The sequence below is a fragment of the Triturus cristatus genome, chromosome 7 (genome assembly GCF_964204655.1).
Source record: "Triturus cristatus chromosome 7, aTriCri1.1, whole genome shotgun sequence".
NCBI classification, from domain to species: Eukaryota; Metazoa; Chordata; class Amphibia; order Caudata; family Salamandridae; genus Triturus; species Triturus cristatus.
Genome location: NC_140590.1, coordinates 1,694,068,130 through 1,694,086,325, shown reverse-complemented (window position 1 = coordinate 1,694,086,325; position 18,196 = coordinate 1,694,068,130). Strand labels below are relative to the sequence as shown.

General features: G+C 46.1%; 1 protein-coding gene across 7 annotated transcripts in view; it reads right to left on the bottom strand.

Annotated features, from left to right (window-relative positions):
- The window catches only part of FOXJ2 (forkhead box J2), a 302,004-nt gene that overhangs the window by 65,136 nt on the left and 218,672 nt on the right, over nucleotides 1-18,196 (bottom strand). For 4 of the 7 annotated variants that reach the window (XM_085619899.1, XM_085619902.1, XM_085619903.1 and 1 more), the window contains one exon: nucleotides 15,896-16,144. In XM_085619899.1, coding sequence (XP_085476025.1) covers nucleotides 15,896-16,144 — 249 coding nt within the window. The remainder of the gene's footprint in view (nucleotides 1-15,895; nucleotides 16,145-18,196) is intronic. The other 3 variants (XM_085619900.1, XM_085619905.1, XM_085619904.1) reach the window with 1 other exon arrangement.

The following is an 18,196-nucleotide window of genomic DNA, read 5'->3' as shown; positions in this document are numbered from 1 at the left end:
ACTTTTTTTGCGGCGTCCATGTGCCCTGAACTGTGAGATGTAACAGATGAGCTCCCCAGCCGGAGAGCGATGCGTCTGTTAGGATTATTTGTGGAACCGGATCCAGGAACGGTCTACCTTTGGAAAGGTTTGTGGTGTTCCACCACTGCAGAGAGCGATGGGTGCGACCGTCCACCAACACCAGATCTGTCAGTTGCCCCTGGGCCTGGTTCCACAGCGCGCTAAACACTCTTGGAGTGGACGCATCTGGAGTCTTGCATGGGGCACTATGAAAATGCAAGAGGCCATCATCCCTATCAGTTGCATAATCACTTGCTGGGAGAGAGTGTTGAAGTATGAATTTTTGACGCAGAGCCTGTATGTTTGCAATCCTGGCAGGATTGGGATAGGCTATGGCTTTTGAGGTGTCTATGGTGGCACCGAGGTATTGTTTTGTGTGTGATGGTACCAGGTGGGATTTTTGATGGTTCACCGTGAAACCTAGCTGGTGAAGTAGTTGGATTGTAGCAGCGGTGTGGCGCACACATTGGTCGTAGGACGTGGCTTTTATTAGCCAGTCGTCCAAATATGGGAAGACGTGAATGTGCTGTCTTCTGAGGTGTGCCGCCACTACTGCTAGGCACTTGGTGAATACCCTTGGTGCTGTTGTGACCCCGAAAGGGAGCACCTTGAACTGGTAGTGTTGCCCGTCCACTACAAATCTGAGGTACTTTCTGTGAGCATGGTGTACTGGGATGTGAAAGTATGCGTCTTTCAAGTCCAGAGTGGTGAGGAAGTCGTTCTGGGAGAGGAGTGGAAGAACCTGTTGAAGGGTTACCATGTGAAAATGGTCTGAATGTATGTAAGTGTTTAGAGGTCTGAGACCTAGAATAGGTCGTAGAGTATCGTCTCTTTTTGGAATCAGAAAGTACAGGGAGTAGACCCCTAAATTTTGTTGATTGATGGGGACTTGCTCTATGGCTTGTTTTTGCAGGAGGGAGATTACTTCTTGTTTTAGTAACGTGGCATGTTCTTGAGACATTGGGCGTTGTCTGGGTGGAATGTTTGGGGGGGGGGGTAGATGTTAATTCTAGGCAGTACCCTGAATGAATAATTTGGGTCACCCATCTGTCTAAGGTGATTGTCTCCCAGGTGTGAAGGAAATCTTGTATTCTGCCCCCGACCGGAGTGGAATGGTCTGGAGGGAGCGGGGGAAAGTCACTGGGTAGGCGGTGTGGCAGAGCGGGCGGTATTTGTCTTGCCTCTGCCTTTATTATTGCCTCTGTAGCCGCCTCTTTGATAACCCTTTGTGAAGGTAGACTGAGGAGGGGATTTGTAGGACGTGGATGCGCTATCTGAGGAGTAGCCTCTACCCGTGCCCCAAAAGGAAGAGCGGCGAAAGGAGCGCCTAGGAGTGTGTGACTGTAGGGCTCCCATGGATTTCGCCGTATCAGTATCTTTCTTCATCTTCTCAAGGGCTTCATCAACTTTTGGACCAAATAAATGTTGTTGATCGAATGGGCGATTCAATATGGAGGCTTGCACCTCAGGTTTAAAACCTGAAACTCTTAGCCAGGCGTGGCAACGGAGAAGGACACTGGTGTTTATGGCCCTGGAGGCTGTATCTGCCGCATCTAGGGCACAGCGTATAGAGGTATTAGTTATAATTTTTCCCTCTTGGATCAATTCATTAGCCCTATTTCTGTATTTCTTAGGGAGATGGTGCATGATGGTCTCTAACTCATCATAATGCGCTCTGTCGTATCTGGCCAATAGCGCTTACGTGTTGGCGATACGCCATATATTGGCGGCTTGTGACGCAGTGCGCTTCCCTGACGCGTCAAGGAGCTTGGACTCTGTCAGGGGGTGGTGCTTCGCCTGACGCCTGAGAATTTGATCTCTTCCTAGCTGTAGATACCACTAAGGAATCCAGTGGTGCAGGACCTTTAATGTATGAAGGATCTGTGGGGGCGGCTTTATATTTTTTCTCTATACGTGGGTTTAGGACCCTAGCCCTGACTGGGTCTTTAAAAACCTCCGGTGCATGCTCGATTACTCCTTTTAGCATAGGTAGTATAGCAGTAGACCTATGTGCAGTATCGAAGGTGTCTAGGAGAAAATCGTCCTCCACTGGGTCAGTATGTAGCTCTACCCCGTGATAATGTGCCGCCCTCTGTAGTAGGTGGTGAAAACCTAACGAGTCTTCTGGTGGGGATGGCCTCGATGGGTAAAGGTCATCCTGTGGGACATCTGGGATGTCCGGATTGTTATAGTCATCCCATGGGTCTGGGGATCCAGTAGGGGTGGGGTCTTGTGGCACATCTGCTGGATCATAGTAAGGGTCCCCTTGATCATCCTGGTCTGGAGACAGGGTCTGATAGCGATGAGGCAGAGGTGGAGGTGGGGAGGGTGGAGGAGGTGGGGAAGGCACTCTGAAAGGGGAGGTAGCAGTGTCCTTCCTCTTTGGAGGTGGAGGTGGAGCTGGTTTGTCCAAGTGTCTCTTTTTTGAAGACAGTGTCAAATGTCCAGTTTTCGGATCCTTGATAAGTGTCTTTTGCAGAGGATCCAGTGTGAAAAGTTCTTGCGACACTGGTTGGTCGGTCGGCGCCGACGGCTTTTTTAGGCTTGTCTGTGTCGTGCTTTTTCGGGACCTCCGATTTTTTGTTCGGTGCCGAGAGAGGCTTCGGCACGGGAGTGTCGGTGCCGAGGGCCTTATGATGTTTGGTCGGCACCGAGAGGGCGGGTTTCGACACCGAGGGCTTTGGTGCTGGGCTCGGTGTGGAGGTGGAGGCCGATTTTTTCTTCGGTGCTGAAGGGTGTTTTTCGGTACCGCTGGTAGGCTGGCTCGAGCCCGAGCTGCCGGAAGGCTTAATAGGCTTCTTTACCGGGCCCGAAGGTGGGGTGTTAGAAGCAGTGTCCTTGGTCTTGCCTAGGCTCGAAGGCGAAGGCGTGACCGAAGCCTTTTTGGGTATCGGCGTGGGTGTGGGAGGGGGTATAGTACTCACGACCCTCTGCGCCGGGGTGATGTCCTCCACATCTGAGTCGTCGGCCTCGGAAGCACTGACGAGGTAGTCGTCCTCTTCTTCGATGTTCTGCTGTCCCGGAGCTTCGACGTCGTCCCCGAAGATGTCGACTCGAGCGGAGGTCGAGGAGTGCGCCATGTTGCATCTGGCCCTTCGATCTTGAATAGTCTTTTTGGATCTAAAAGACTTGCAGGCGGGACAGTCTCGAGCCTCGTGTTCAGGGGAGAGGCAGAGGTTGCACACCTCATGAAGATCGGTGTGGGGGAATTTGGACCCACATCGAGGGCACTTCTTGAAGGGAGTTCTTTCCATCAGCCGAGACCGGAGCCTGGATAGGCCCGAAAGCCGCCGTCGACGACGACCGGAATTGAAGAAGTGTCGAAGAGAGGGTGATTAAGATGATTTATTATCTGAAGGATCTCGATAAGCGAGGATTTTGCGTCAATCGTTGAACTTGAAAAGTTCGGAACCGGAGCGCGAAGTATTGCATCCGAGCCCGATGGCGGAAAAAACAATCTGAGGATGGAGCCGAAGCCCATGCGCAATACGAACCAAAGGAGGAGTCACCGACCTCGTGACTTCCAAAGACTTTCCAAGAGGAAAAACAAACTGCAAACATCCGGGCCCAACACCAGATGGCGATCTATGCACAGTGTATAATCTGCAGCTCCTATGCCTCGAACATATAGTACCTCAATCACATCAGGAGCAGTGCATGGTCACGGATTAACCTGAATCAATCTGTGCTTAGTCCCGGTTCCACAAAAATCATAGGAAATTATGTTTTATCTACAGTGGCCAATTGAGGAGGCTGCAAAGAAGAGTGACGGGAAGCTTTGCAAATGGTAAGCAATGGGCGGGCTCCAAGCCTTTTTTGTAGACAAGAGTGTCTCACAAGCAAGACGCATGCGCTAGCGCATGCTTTCACAGGCTCGACACTACAAAGGGAGATTTAGTTATTGTTACATTGTAAATCAAGTGACGTTGAATCTGGAATGTAGCAGCTAGTTCTGCAAACTTCATATAAAGTAAACTGTCCAAACTAGGGAACTAACTCTGGCTTATTTCTTCAAGTCCTGCAGCCCCATACCGCGGAACGATGAAGGCAGAACAGAGTAGCAGAACAAAATGATGAACAAAATACAACAGAGCTCTTCACATTCATAAAGCCAATGACCAGAGCACAAAATGCTGCCTCTTGCAGACACGACTACACCTGGAAAAGAAGATGCACCTAGAAAGGAAGAAGCCCACCAGCCGTGGAGGAGTGGGGATTGTCCAGGAAGAGCCAGAAACAGCAAGAGACCTTGGTGGAGTCAGCCAGAGGAGAACAACCCGTGTGCCTCAGGTGCTGGCGGGCATCAGACTCTAAGTGGCAGTTCGAGACAGGAAGTGCAGAACTGTGGTTGTTTGCGTCTCTATATCCAAGACGTGAGATAGTGGCTCAACCTGTGCCACTGTCCCCAGAGAAGTGAGAGCATGGATACTTTCATTCTGCTCTAACAAAAAGTGCTACCACTGCTAATTCGTTCATGCTGAGACACACTGATTGTTGCTACCCACTTGTAACTTCAAACAACAACCAGTACCCAGAAGCGGGCAGGAAGCAACCGTGACCAGGCCCACCTGGTGGAGCCACACCAACTTCAGTTAACCTGAAATTCCTGGTGGGTGGTCCTCTGATACCAGCTCCTCATGCCACCCCGCACTGTGACCTCACAGGAGATTAAGGGGGCTGCATCTGATCAGGAAGTATGCCCTCTCTCAGAAGTACTGGGAGTCAACCTTGATTTTTGCAATTATAGACATTGGGCCACATGCATCAAAAGAAAAACCGCTCGCAAACTGGCAGATTCTCAGAATCTGCCCCTTTGCGACCGGTATTTTTGCATTTGGGATGCATCATCCCAAATGCAAAAATTGCAATATAAGGAATCACAAAATTTGCGATTACTTAAATTGCGATTGCATTTAAGGAATCTCAAATTGTGATGCCTCAAATGCAATGCAATGCATAATGCCATTGAAAATGTTGATTTCGCTATTAAGGGATGCAAATTAACCTCAAATGAAACTTGACTGTAATTTGCAAAAACTTAGAAAAATGCACTAAACTGCATTTTTCAAAGTTCCTGGTTACACACACACATGCCCTTAGGGGATGTGTGTGCGCAACATGTGTTCACATTACAATTTCAGGGGTCCTTTTGGCACCCTTGAAATTGCATGCGCAATTTGCAAGTACCTATTGGTCCATGCGAGTACCTATTGGTCGCATGCAATTCCGATTCATTCCTATGGGCCTGTAGGCCCATAGGAATGAATGGGAAGCCATTCTTTAATTGTGACTCAAAATTTGCGAGTCGCAATTAAGGAATGTGTAGGAATCGCTTTTTTTAGCGATTCCTACATGCATAGGCTTTTGCGATTCCATGGTTGCGATTCCTTAGTAATTACAATTAAGGAATTGCAAAAGCCTACCTTGATGCATGTGCCCCATTGTTCTGTTATATTGATTTTTATAGCACACTAATCACCTGAGAGGGTCTCCAGACGCTTGGGCAAGGTGTGTGGTCCCAACCTGCTTATATGACCAAGCAGGTCTTAAGCTTTTTGCGGAACTCAAGAAGTGGGGAGATGGCTCTGATGTGTTGAGGGAGGTCGGTTCATGCCTTGGGTGCAATACATGAGAATTGTTCCAGTGTTGTTTTTGTGGATGCATGGCGTGTTCCTTTCCATTCTAGCCCAGATGGGAGAACCGCTTGGTTTCAAGGAGGAGGGGAACCACAGGGGAGAGGATCAGATAGACTGAGGTGCAGTTACCCCTGAGCCCAGTTCTCTAGACTGCCTGCTCACTATTAGTTGTGTAGTATCTTGTTTGTGTGTAATAAAGTGAAGCACTGGGTTGGACTATCGGTTCTTGCAGTGAGGGGTGATTAAAGTACTGAACTTGATCACCCAACACTATCTTCATGAGAAGCCTGTGACTACTCCCTATTAGTACAACTAAGTGCTAAAACTGTTCTACCTGTATTTCTTGCATAGCTATAGTAAAACAGACCCGGAGACATCAAAGGCACATTACCCCAACAGTTGAGGCTCAGTAGCCCTTACCTGACCCATACACCCCCCTCCCCACCTCACCCTAAGCCTACAATGTCCACGAGGGGACTTCATTTTAATATTTACATTTTTATTAAACTTTTTTTTTTTTACATATTGAATTAACTAGCCTACTTGATGGGGAGTCACTATGAATCTAGAAGAGCTTTAAGCTGCAAAACTATTGTTAAAGATACGCAACTGATTTTTTTGCAGTGCGGAGGAGGACTGAATGAGGAGAGGTGATAAATGTTTAAGCACCGTTTGGCCCAGTGCTTCTTCTTTCATTGTTTCTGTATTGCCGCAGTAATGTTTAATCGAACTGTGTTTCGAAGACCATGTTGCTGCCATACAAGCCCTGTAGTAATACATAGGACGTGAATGCTACGGTTACCCCATTGTTTGCTAATGGAGTGTGCTTCTGGCTTTACTTTTTAAGGTTTACTATGTTCTAGCAGGTTTGTACTGTTTGAACTATTCATCTGGCTTAAGTTCCCTTTGACACTGCTGCACCCAGTGCCTCTGCAGCATGTGCTACAAGGACAGGTTTTGTTTTCCCCAATGTATTTAATCTCTTGGACGTAATTAATTGTTCTTTTCATGCGTGTAATGTATGGAGTACCCTTTTAAATCCAGGTGTTGCTTTGTTAAAGAATGATGGTAATTATATTATTTGGTTAACATGAAGAGCTTATTTCAACTTTGTGAATGCTCTCATAATAACCTTGTCTTTTAAGTTTGGTTCCTGCACTGAAAGTGCTTGCTGTTCGCTGACTCTTCTTAAAGAGGTAATGGTAATTAAGAAGTCAACTTTTTACATCAGATATAAGAGGCAATATGTGTTGACTCTAAGGAGGGCTTCTTTAGATCTGCCAACATTCGATTTAAATTCTACTGTGGTGATGGCTGGTATAATCGTTTTACACCCTCTACATATGTTTAATTACTGGAAATATGATTTATATGTATTCCTTTAGGGTGTGCTGCAATTCCTGTTAATTGTATCCTCAAGGACATATAGCTGAGCTTCCATTTTACTTAGTGTGTAACGCATCTCACCAAGAAAAAGGTTTGCTAACATCAATTAAGGTATTTTATGCATTTTATTGTGTAATACCTTCTAGTTGAAGGTTTACATGCCGCATTATAATCTCTAAACATTTCTCAAGTGACTCAATTCTATTTCAGGAGCCAAGCTGCTAACTAATCCTTTGGAATGGGACAGGCTCCTTCCCTCTCTACATAGATTTTGCAAACTTTGCAAGTAAAAAAAGAAAAAAATAAATAAAAAGAAAAAAATCGGAGGACATTCCCCTGTGCTATTTGCGTTTTTTACGTAGTTTTATATAGTGCAAACTAAGTTCAGGGGCATTGGAGTGCTTTGCATGAGCACCAGTTACATTACACAAGGTCAGATTCATTTTTCTAGGCATGGAGCGTTTCAGTGATTTACCCAAAATCCCAGCATGTTGAGCCAAAGCTGGGACTCGAACCGGATTCCCCAGTTCCAAAGTTAGCAACTCTGGCCGTAAAACCTCCCCTCTTGTATGATAAATATATAGATGTTGCTATGCTAGTGACACACTGGAAGCTTTGAACTTCTCTGTGACTAAAGGAATTAACACGATCAGCAGAAACACGTATGCAAACATTCTGCACCAGTTAGTAAACTGTGCATTTCCCCATTGACTGTAGTGGTAATGCCCAGGTGCAATGTTTTAGCATAATCAGTTTTCTTTCCAGCAACTGCTTTAACTTCCACGTGTGAGGTGCCAAAGTGCCCGCTTAAATGAGCTGCTTGTATGCTGACCACAACTGTACATGATTTGCCCCCACTGAGAAGCATCTTGTATTTGCCCACCTCCAAACGTCTCAAGCCAAGTTTGAGAGTAGACAGGCTATCACCCCTGCTTGTTCAGATAAAACATTGCAGTTGTGTTGTACGTTAACACTTGGACAGTGATGAGAATTTGAAGTTGGAATGCTTTTAGTGCTAGATAAACTGCCTTACGTTCCTGGTATTATATGAGTTTCAGTGCCTTTTGTGAGGACTACTAAACCCTTACCATCAGTTTTCTAATGTTTGTGTCCCATCCCACATGCAATGCATCTTTTAGGATAGCTTGTGGGGATGAGGTCTTCAAATGACTGCCTACTGTCATATTTGTTTTGATACACCATTTTAGTTCCATGTCGATCTTTTCAGTCTCCATGTATTAGTGACCACTGACTTAATTTGTAGATTGCGATTGTGTGCAGCCTTGCATATGGAATCAAATCAATACAGGACACCACATACCCAACAGTTCCATTGCAGCACTCAAAGTCAGAGACTGACACATCTGGTAAAAGAGAATCGGCCCTACAATGCCTGCATGCCCACAAGAAAGGAATATGCTACTTACCAGTATGCACCTGTTATTGGCATGTAGAGCTGCAGATCTACACACTGTGCATAGATCGCCATCTGGTGTTGGGCCCGGATGTTGCAGTTTTTCTCTTGGAACGTCTTTGGAAGTCACAAGGTATGTGACTCCTCCTTTGGATCATATTGCGCATGGGCTTCGGCTCCATCCTCAGATTGTTTTTCACCAGCGGGGAAATGATGGAGCTTTGTAAGAAACAGGAAAGATGCCCATGTGTGCTGTATCTAAATAAGATAAAACTGGAACATATAAAGGTAGCGGGGGAGGCGGGTGGGCGTGTGTAGATCTGCAGTTCTACATGCCAAGAACAGATGCATACTGGTAAGTAGCATATTCCGTTCGAGGCATATGAGCTGCAGATTTAACACTGTGCATAGATTTTGTGTAGCACTATCCCCTCCTAGCGGCGCCCACCAGTATCTGTTGCAGTTGTTTGAAACAGCGTTTTGAGGACAGCCTGGCACACACTAGCTTGTTGCTTAGTTTGCACATCTACACAATAGTGTTTAGTGAAAGTGTGCGGTGTAGACCATGTAGCTGCCTTGCAGATATCATCTAAGGGGATGTTTGCTGAAAATGCCATGGAAGCCCCTATCTTACGTGTAGAGTGGGCTTTAGGGGGAACAGATAGCGTTCGTTTTGCTTTGTGGTAGCAAATCTGTATGCATTTAACAATCCACCTAGCTATCCCAGATTTGGAGATGGGGTTGCCTTTGTGTGGTGGTGAAAAAGACACGAATAGTTGTTTGGTCTTGCGAAAAGGTTGTGTTCTCTCGATGTAGTAGAGTAAAGCTCTTTTGACGTCTAGGGTGTGTAGAGCTCTTTCTGCAATGGTTTGTGGCTGCGAGAAGAATACGGGCAGCTCCACAGATTGATTGAGGCGAAAGGGAGAAATGACTTTAGGAAGGAATTTTGGATTAGTGCGGAGAAACACCTCATTATGATGCATTTTCGGAAAAGGTTCTTGAATGGTGAGTGCTTGTATCTCACTGACCCTTCTGAGGGAAGTAATGGCTACAAGGAAAGTTGTTTTCCATGTTAAAAATTGAAGCTCGCACTTATGTAGAGGTTCGAATGGAGGCCCTATTAGTCTTGTGAGAACGATGTTTAGGTTCCACACCAGTGAGGGTGGCAATCTAGGGGGAATTATTCTTTTGAGGCCTTCCATGAAGGCTTTTATGGCAATGACTCTAAAGAGTGATAGATGCGGTCTATTTTGTAGATAGGCTGCTATGGCAGCAAGGTGTAGTCTAATAGACGTGTAGTCTAGGTTGCATCTTTGTAGGTGTAGTAAGTAGCCTATGATGTGTTGAATAGACACATCTAAGGGATTGATATTATTGTTGTGACAATAAATCACGAAACGTTTCCACTTGGCTGCGTAGCAAGCTCTAGTGGTAGGTCATCTAGCTTCTTTAATGACGTTCATACAGTCAGGGGGAAGATTAAGGTAACCAAATTCTCGGATTTCAGGAGCCAGATCGCAAGGTTGAGCTGAGCTGGGTCGGGGTGTCTGATCTCTCCATGGTTCTGGGTTAAGAGGCGTGGAGAGAGGTGTAATTTTTGGTGCGGAACTACGGAGAGTTCCAGCAATGTGGTGTACCATGGCTGTCCGGCCCAAGTTGGAGCAACTAGGATGAGTGTTAGGGAACGTTGCTGTAGTTTGCGCACCACTAATGGAATGAGTGGGAGAGGCGGAAAAGCGTACGCAAATCTGCCTGACCAGTTCATCCATATCGCATTGCCTTTGGACAATGGGTGTGGATATCTGGCAGCGAAGCTTGGGCATTTGGCGTTTGTGGGTGGCGAAGAGGTCTATTTGTGGTTGCCCCCACGTTTGAAAGAATGATTGAAGAACTTGTGGATGAAGTTCCCACTCGTGGATTTGCGGAGTTTGACGGCTCACCAGATCTGCAATGGTGTTTGGGACTCCTGGGACATATTGTCGTGGAGAAAAATGTTTTGAATTATGGCCCACCTCCATATGGTCTGTGCTAGCTGAGAGAGCTGCAGAGAGTGTGTGCCGCCCTGTTTTTGGATGTAGTACATTGCTGACATGTCTGTGCGGACTAAGACAGCCTTGCCTGTGACGTTTGTTTGAAAGGCTTTCAGGGCTAGAAATATGGCCAGTAACTCCAGATGGTTGATGTGGATTAACTTTTGTTGAGGTGTTCACCTGCCCTGCATGGTGTGATGTAGTAGATGATCTCCCCAGCCGGAGAGCGATGCGTCCGCTGTTAGAACTATTTGAGGAACCGGATCTAGGAACGGTCGCCCTTTGGAAAGGTTTTTGGTGGTCCACCACTGCAGAGAGCGATGGGCACGACCGTCTACCAACACCAGATCTGTTAGTTGACCTTGAGCCTGGTTCCATTGGCGTGCTAGGCACTCTTGGAGAGGACGCATCTGGAGTCTTGCATGAGGTACTATGAATATGCAAGAGGCCATCATCCCTATAAGTTGCATAAACACTCTGGCTGGAAGAGAGTGTTGAGGTTGAAATTTGGCGCGAAGAGCTTGTATGCTTGCTATCCTGGCAGGGCTGGGGTAGGCTAATGCTTTTGAGGTGTCTATGGTGGCACCGAGGTAGTATTGTACGTGGAAGGGATGCAGGTGGGACTTGGCGTAGTTTACTGTGAAGCCTAGGTCGTGAAGTAGTTGGATAGTGGCCTGAGTGTGTTGTACACACTGGCTGTATGAGCTGGCTTTTATAAGCCAGTCGTCTAGATATGGTAAGACATGGATGTGTTGTCTTCTCAGGTGTGCTACCACTACTGCTAGGCACTTGGTAAACACTTGTGGCGCTGTGGTGACTCCGAAGGGGAGTACTTTGAATTGGTAGTGGTGACCGTCCACTACGAATCTGAGAAACTTCCCGTGAGCGGTGTGAACGGGAATGTGGAAATAGGCGCCCTTGAGGTCTATGGTGGTTAGGAAGTCGTTTCGGGAGAGCAGAGGAAGCAGTTGCTGGAGTGTGACCATGTGAAAATGGTCTGAGTGTATGTGTTGGTTTAGGGGTCTGAGGTCCAGAATGGGCCTGAGAGAGCCGTCCTTTTTGGTATGAGAAAATATAGGGAGTAGACTCCCTTGTTTTGTTGGTGGGCAGGAACTGGTTCTATTGCATTTTTTTGTAGGAGGGAGATTACCACCTGCTTTAGAAGTGACAAATGTTCCTGTGACATTGGGCGCTGTTTGGGTGGAATGGTGGGGGTAGATGTTAGCTCTAGACAGTAGCCTGATTGGATTATTTGTTGCTCCCATCTGTCTGAGGTGATGGTAGCCCAGACAGGAAGGAAATTGTGGAGTCTGCGCCCGACTGGAGTGGAATAGTCTGGGAAGTGGAGGGACGTCACTGGGTGGGGGTGGAGGCAGAGCGGGAGGTGTTAGTTTTGCCTTTGTTGTTGTTACCTCTGTAACTGCCTCTTTGATAACCCCTAGTGAAGGTGGATTGGGTAGGAAGTGGAGGCGCTGTCGGAGTAGCCTCTGGTATTGCTTCTAAAGGAGGAACGGCGAAAGGAGCGCCTGGGAGTATGCGACTGCAAGGCTCCCATAGATTTTGCCGTGTCTGTGTCGTCCTTCATTTTTTCGAGGGCTAAATCGACACTAGGACTAAACAGATGTTTCTCATCAAAGGGGTGGTTGAGGATGGAACTTTGAACCTCAGGTTTGAAACCTGAGATGCGTAGCCAGGCATGCCTACGCAGAAGGGTGCTGGTATTTATTGCCCTGGAGGCGGTGTTCGCTGCATCGAGGGCACAACGGATGGAAGTGTTTGTGATGATATTACCCTCTTGAATCAATTCGTTGGCTTTATGTTTATATTTGTCAGGGAGGTGTTGCATGATTGACTCCAGCTCATCATAATGTGCCCTGTCATTTCTGGCTAGGAGCGCTTCTGTGTTAGCGATACGCCAGATGTTGGCCGCCTGAGACGCCGTCCGTTTGCCAGAGGCGTCCAGGAGTTTAGACTTATCTGGCGGTGGAGCCTCACCTGATGCCTGGGAATTGGCACGTTTCCTGGCATTGGAGACTACCAGGGAGTCTAGTGGTGTGGGGCCTTTAATATAGGGTGGGTCTGTTGGGGCAGCTTTATACTTATTCTCAATTCGTGGGTTGATGATCCTGGGTCTTTAAAAACCTCTGGTGTGTGCTTTAGAACTCCCTTAAGCATCGGCAGAATTGAGGTGGACCTCTGCGTAGTGTCGAATGTATCTAAGAGGAAGTCCTCCTCTATGGGGTCTGTGTGGAGATCAACCCCGTTGTAGTGGGCAGCCCAATGGAGTAGCTGGTTAAAGCCCATGGTGTCCTCTGGGGGGGGGGGGGGGGGGGAGGGGGTTTGTCTGGAAGGGTAAAAATCGTCCTGCGGGATGTTAGGGACGTCTGAGATGTTGTAGTCATCCCATGGGTCTGGGGAGCCTGTAGGAGTAGGGTCCCCTGTTGGGTGGTTGTCTGCCCCGTGTCGTATATATTGTCATCATCCTCATCTGGAGATGGTGTAGGAGAATGATGAGGAGGAGGAGGAGGAGGAGGAAGTGAAAGAATCCTCAAAGGGGAGGTGGCAAAGTCTCTCCTTTTTGGTGGTGGAGCTGGTGCAGGCTTGTCCAGTGACAAATGCCCAGTCTTTGGAGCCTTTACGAGGGTTTTTTGGTAAGGATCGGGTCGAAATAGTTAGTCTGTAATGGGCAGCTCCTTCGGTGCCGATGGTGTCGGAGCCGTGGGTTTTTTAGGCGTCGATTCGGCACTGGTTCTTGGTTTCGAACCGTGGGGTTTAGCAGTGTCTTGACTTCCTCGGTAGCTTTCGGCTTCGAGGTTTGGGAGTCGAGGCTTTTTTTCAATGGCGTGGAGGGGGGTTTAGGGTCGGGTTCGACGTCTGTACTCACACCCCTCTGTGCCGGAGTGATATCCGACGTCGGAGTAGTCAGCTTCGGAAGCGCCGACGAGGCATTCTTTGGTGTGCTGTTGTTCCGGGACATCGACGCCTTCTTCGAAGATGTCGTCGGGGATCAAAGTCGACGAGTGAGCCATTGTTCTCCTTGCTTGTCGGTCCCGAATCGTCTTCTTCGATCGGAAGGAGGCGCAAGCTAGACAGTCCCTTGCCTCGTGTTCTGGGGAGAGGCAGAGGTTGCACACCTCATGGAGATCAGTGTGGGGAAACTTCGACCCACATCGAGGATACTTCTTAAATGGAGTCCTTTCCATCAGCCAGGACTGGAGCCCAGGTCGAGTGTTGGAGAACGCGATCGAGACAATACTGTTGAAGGGGGGAGGATTGCGCGCCCAACAGGAAAACTGGAACGGTTCCGAACTAGAGCGCGAAGAACACATCCGAGCCCGATGGCGGAAAAAAACATTCTGAGGATGGAGCCGAAGCCCATGCGCAATATGATCGAAAGGAGGAGTCACATACCTCGTGACTTCCAAAGACTTTCCATGAGAAAAACAACTGCAACATCCGGGTCCAACACCAGATGGCGATCTATGCACAGTGTGCAATGTGCAGCTCATATGCCTCGAACATACTGTTTGTTTCTGGAATTACATTAGGCGTCCTTGAGACTCATGCTAGTTAGATAGCTGTTCTACTCCAATAAGGCCATCAACTATTGCTGTAATTTGGAACCTTTGTGGCTTGATTGGTCTGTTCACAGTGGTAGACTTGGTAGCAAAGTCAGATGTTGTTTTGTTATTAGAAAGTATACCAACTGTACTTCTGCAATGATTTCCGGTAGAGTACTCTCTACTAAACCTTTTTGTAACAGTTCTTGAACCTTTTGCTGTAGGACATGAACTTAATCTTTATTGAACTTATGGTTCTTTGGGTATAATTGTTAGGGTTTATTTGAGACCTCTATGCAATATCTGTGTCTAATTAGCTTCGGTAAACCTAAAGTTAGACTCTCAGGACGCTGGCAGTTCATTAGTCAGCTCTTTGCTGTAATAGGATGAGTGGACTGAATGAGGTAGTAATATTGCATTTGTGGATGACCCTCCAAAGGTCACCCCTCTGGTCTTACCTCTTCTTGGAAAAGTGTTTTTGTCTCATAGGGCTGGTGCCACTGTGGGGGTTATAAAACAAAAGCCCAAGGTAAGCAGACTTTCAAAATTGTTTTTTTTTTTAGATTGTCTACTCTGATCTGAGCCGGAAAAGGCTCCCCTTATTGAGGCTCCTAGTCTGCAAAGCTCCCATAGCCTCAGTTGTCCCACTGGCCTTTCTCATGTCCTCCAGTGATTGGATCCGTTCTGGACCAAATGAAAGATTTCCTGTGAAAGGCATGTCTAATATTGGGCTTGCATTTTGAGTTTAAACCTAGAGTTGCTTAACTAGGTCTATGGAAAACTATCCGGTTGTCCGCTATTTGCTTGCTCTGTCTGCAGAGTCTAGAGATGACTAATCAAAAGCTTGATATAATTCTCCTTTCTCTCACCATGGATTTAGCACCATTTTGAAATGCTTTTGGCAGGAGTTTTATTTAATCCTACATGTCATCCCATCACTTGAATGCATATCTAATGAGTTGTGCATTTAAATTATGTCTCAATGGGTAGCAGCACCTCTATCCTTTCTCCCCAGTTTGTAGTCTTTTGCTATCCTTACCTGGAGGGGAGCTTTGAGACGCTGAAGATGTTCTTCTTTCCTTATTATTAATACTATGAGTCTTTAAGTACTGTGGATTCTGAGAAGATATTTATCTTTCAGTCACCCAAGAGAAGGCACGTGAGGACAACCTGCAGTGGCCGGACTCTGCCGTACTGAGCTAGTTTTTCGTTCTGAAAAGGATTTGAAATGTTAACTCCCTGAAAACGGGATCTGGGGTTAAGAACCCAAAAAGCACTGGGTGATTGGAGAGTTGGACAAATATGAATGACTACGATTGATTATTGGATGCAATCCAGCACAAAATAAATCTATTTTTATCAGAATAATTTTGAATATAAAAATCATTGAAAGATAATAAGTAGCAGACAATACATTTCACTGTATAAAAATGCAAGAGGAAGAAACTTTAAAAGTTTCGCTAAAATCAAGAAGTGACTGACTCTGAAAAGTATTGCAACTAGAGAGGACACAAACCCAGTAGGTAAAAATGCACAGCTTATCAAGGTCACGGTGAGTCATAGTAACACTACCTCGGTCCATGACCCGTAGAAAAAAGTTTATAAAATAAAGCACTTTCAGACTCCGCTACTAGGTACCGGAACAATACACAGCATGTGAATCTAGGAGATTTATGCTCAAAACTGAAGGCACATTTTTAGTCAATTATGTAATTTTTTCTATTCATTCTCAGAGTGCGCAAAATATCATCCCGGAGATGGGATCCTCCCATTATCTTCTTTCAACCTTCAACCAATGAAAGCACTTACCCATTGGAACGTTGCTGGCTGGAGTGCGAGGCGGCAGTGGCTGGTGGTGGGGGTGATAGGACTGCTGATGCATTGGCGGGTGTAGCGTCTGCATCCCCTGACCATAGGTGTCTCCAGGTCCTTTGCCTTGGCAGCTTCCCTGATTGGAGGTGTGGATCTGAGGTGGGCCTGGTGGAGGACCCTGCTGCTGGTACATACAGTAGCTGTGGTTGGAGGACTGCATGTCGTTTGAGAGAGAAGAGAGAGCTGCTTGTTGTGAAGAAAAGAGGAAAAATTAAGCACAATGTTAAAACACTCAGTGGTACTTCTCTGTGACAAATTTTCAGATGATTAATCACATTCCTTACTTTGCCAACTCCTGACACCCTGATAGCAAATTTCTAAACATGTATTTCATTGTCCCCAATATTGTATGGAACCTTCTGACTATAATAAGGCCTGAACACAATTATAATCTTTGACGACAGAAAAGGGTTCTGGGAAAAGCAAGTAGAGAGGTCATTAGAGGTGGTGTTCAGTTTCAGAAATGTATCTGTGAGTACCATTTTAACGATTAAGTGGCATCAATGTAAATCTTTGCACAGCAGTTCCTAACAGTATATTTACAAGAGAATGGGGTAGTTTGATATTCTGTACATCGGCACAAACAAATGTGTATGATATCTTTATGTGACTAGGTGAGGAAGCAGAGAAATGCAGATATTTGTAGATGGGTGGTGGAGATATTAATCAAAACAAGATATAATTAGTTTACAAATATGCATAACATGATTATTAAGGCGCTCAATATAAAAGATGTTCCAGATGATGGAGACCAGGTGGTTAGGTGACTAGAAACTGGAGGTGGTATGGGATGGTTTTGGGACGGTTAAGTCTAGGACAGAATAGCACAAATTGTGTGCTGGTGTATATTGAGTGTGTATGGAGGAGGTATAAAGTAGCACTTCCATGTCGGGTCTTGATCACAAGTATCAACAATGCATATTATGCCCCATACTTACCAGAAACCCATTAAAAACTCCCAGGATACAATTAATCACCTTGTCCAAAATGAGAAAGAAAACCAAGGTAGGTCAATTTTATTAATTTCCAACCCACTGATAAGGCTGGTAGTTGTCTGAAATGGAAGCAGGCGCCCTTGCATAATTTCAGCACCTAGTATCTACATGCCTTGGCTGAGATACAGTAGAGGTTATGAACTTGTACGCTGATCAGAAAACATGCCAAGCTCTGTAACGGAGGGCTGGGCACACATTTTTCATACAGAAAGACGACAGACAGAGCATGGATGTGCAGAAGCCAAGAGAGTATCGTGGAGTGTTGGAGGTGGGCAAGAAAGGAATAAAAGGTTGGAGCGTCAGCGATGTCAAGGTGATAGGAGAACTGAAATTATGAAATGGTATCAGCCATAGCAGAATAATACATAAGAGAAGGGAAGGTGGTCTTGGACTGAACCCTGTGGGACACAAAATGTTTTATGTATAGGGAGAGAGCAAAAGGACAGGAGAACGGAATGGTGTTCCAGGAGAATTAGTTTTGCGCCGTTTTGGTGAAGCCATATATTGTGAGTTTTGAGAGCAGAGTAATTAATCTCAATCCGTGAGCCTTTAAAAAAAAAAAATTCTCTAGTAACACAATTACATTGTTATTTGCGGTGTTGAAGTGCGCAGAGGATGTTTCACTGCATTGAAAATCAGGATGTTCAAAGGCACCTAGTGGTTGATGTATGTACTGCAGCAACTTATGGGATCTGCTAAGAAATGCCATATTGAAAGCGTTACTGTATGCATCATCTTCCAACAAAAACTTTTGATTCTGTGTCTTTATGCTCCCGCTACATGAGTGGAACCGTGGTAGCAGAAGTAGGATTCAAGTACCAGATCAGTGAAATACTAATGTGGCTAATTATAGAATATTTATGCCATAACTGGGTAATCTGCACCAAAGAAAACTTAGTTATTAAGTGCAAGATAAGCCAATGTGTCATACATGTATGTTTGGGTTGTCTTTTTGGGGCACTTATCAGTTGCGGATGTGGGTCTTCGGAGCCTCCGCCTAACTCAAGTAAGCTGGAGTGATATCTATTGTTTCGAGTCTAGTCCTACTCAGAACTGCACTTGAGGGTTACTTCTTTTCCTATATGGTGATTAAGTGGTTGTGCTGATAGTAGAGAGGAGTGCATGTTGCGCTAGCTCTTTGCACGTTTGCTTGGTGGCTCGACTGAGTCTAGAACTGAAATATTAAAATACTCAGTTGTGTATGTAATCACGCCGGGGCTTTCTGAGAAAGAGTATTAAAAGC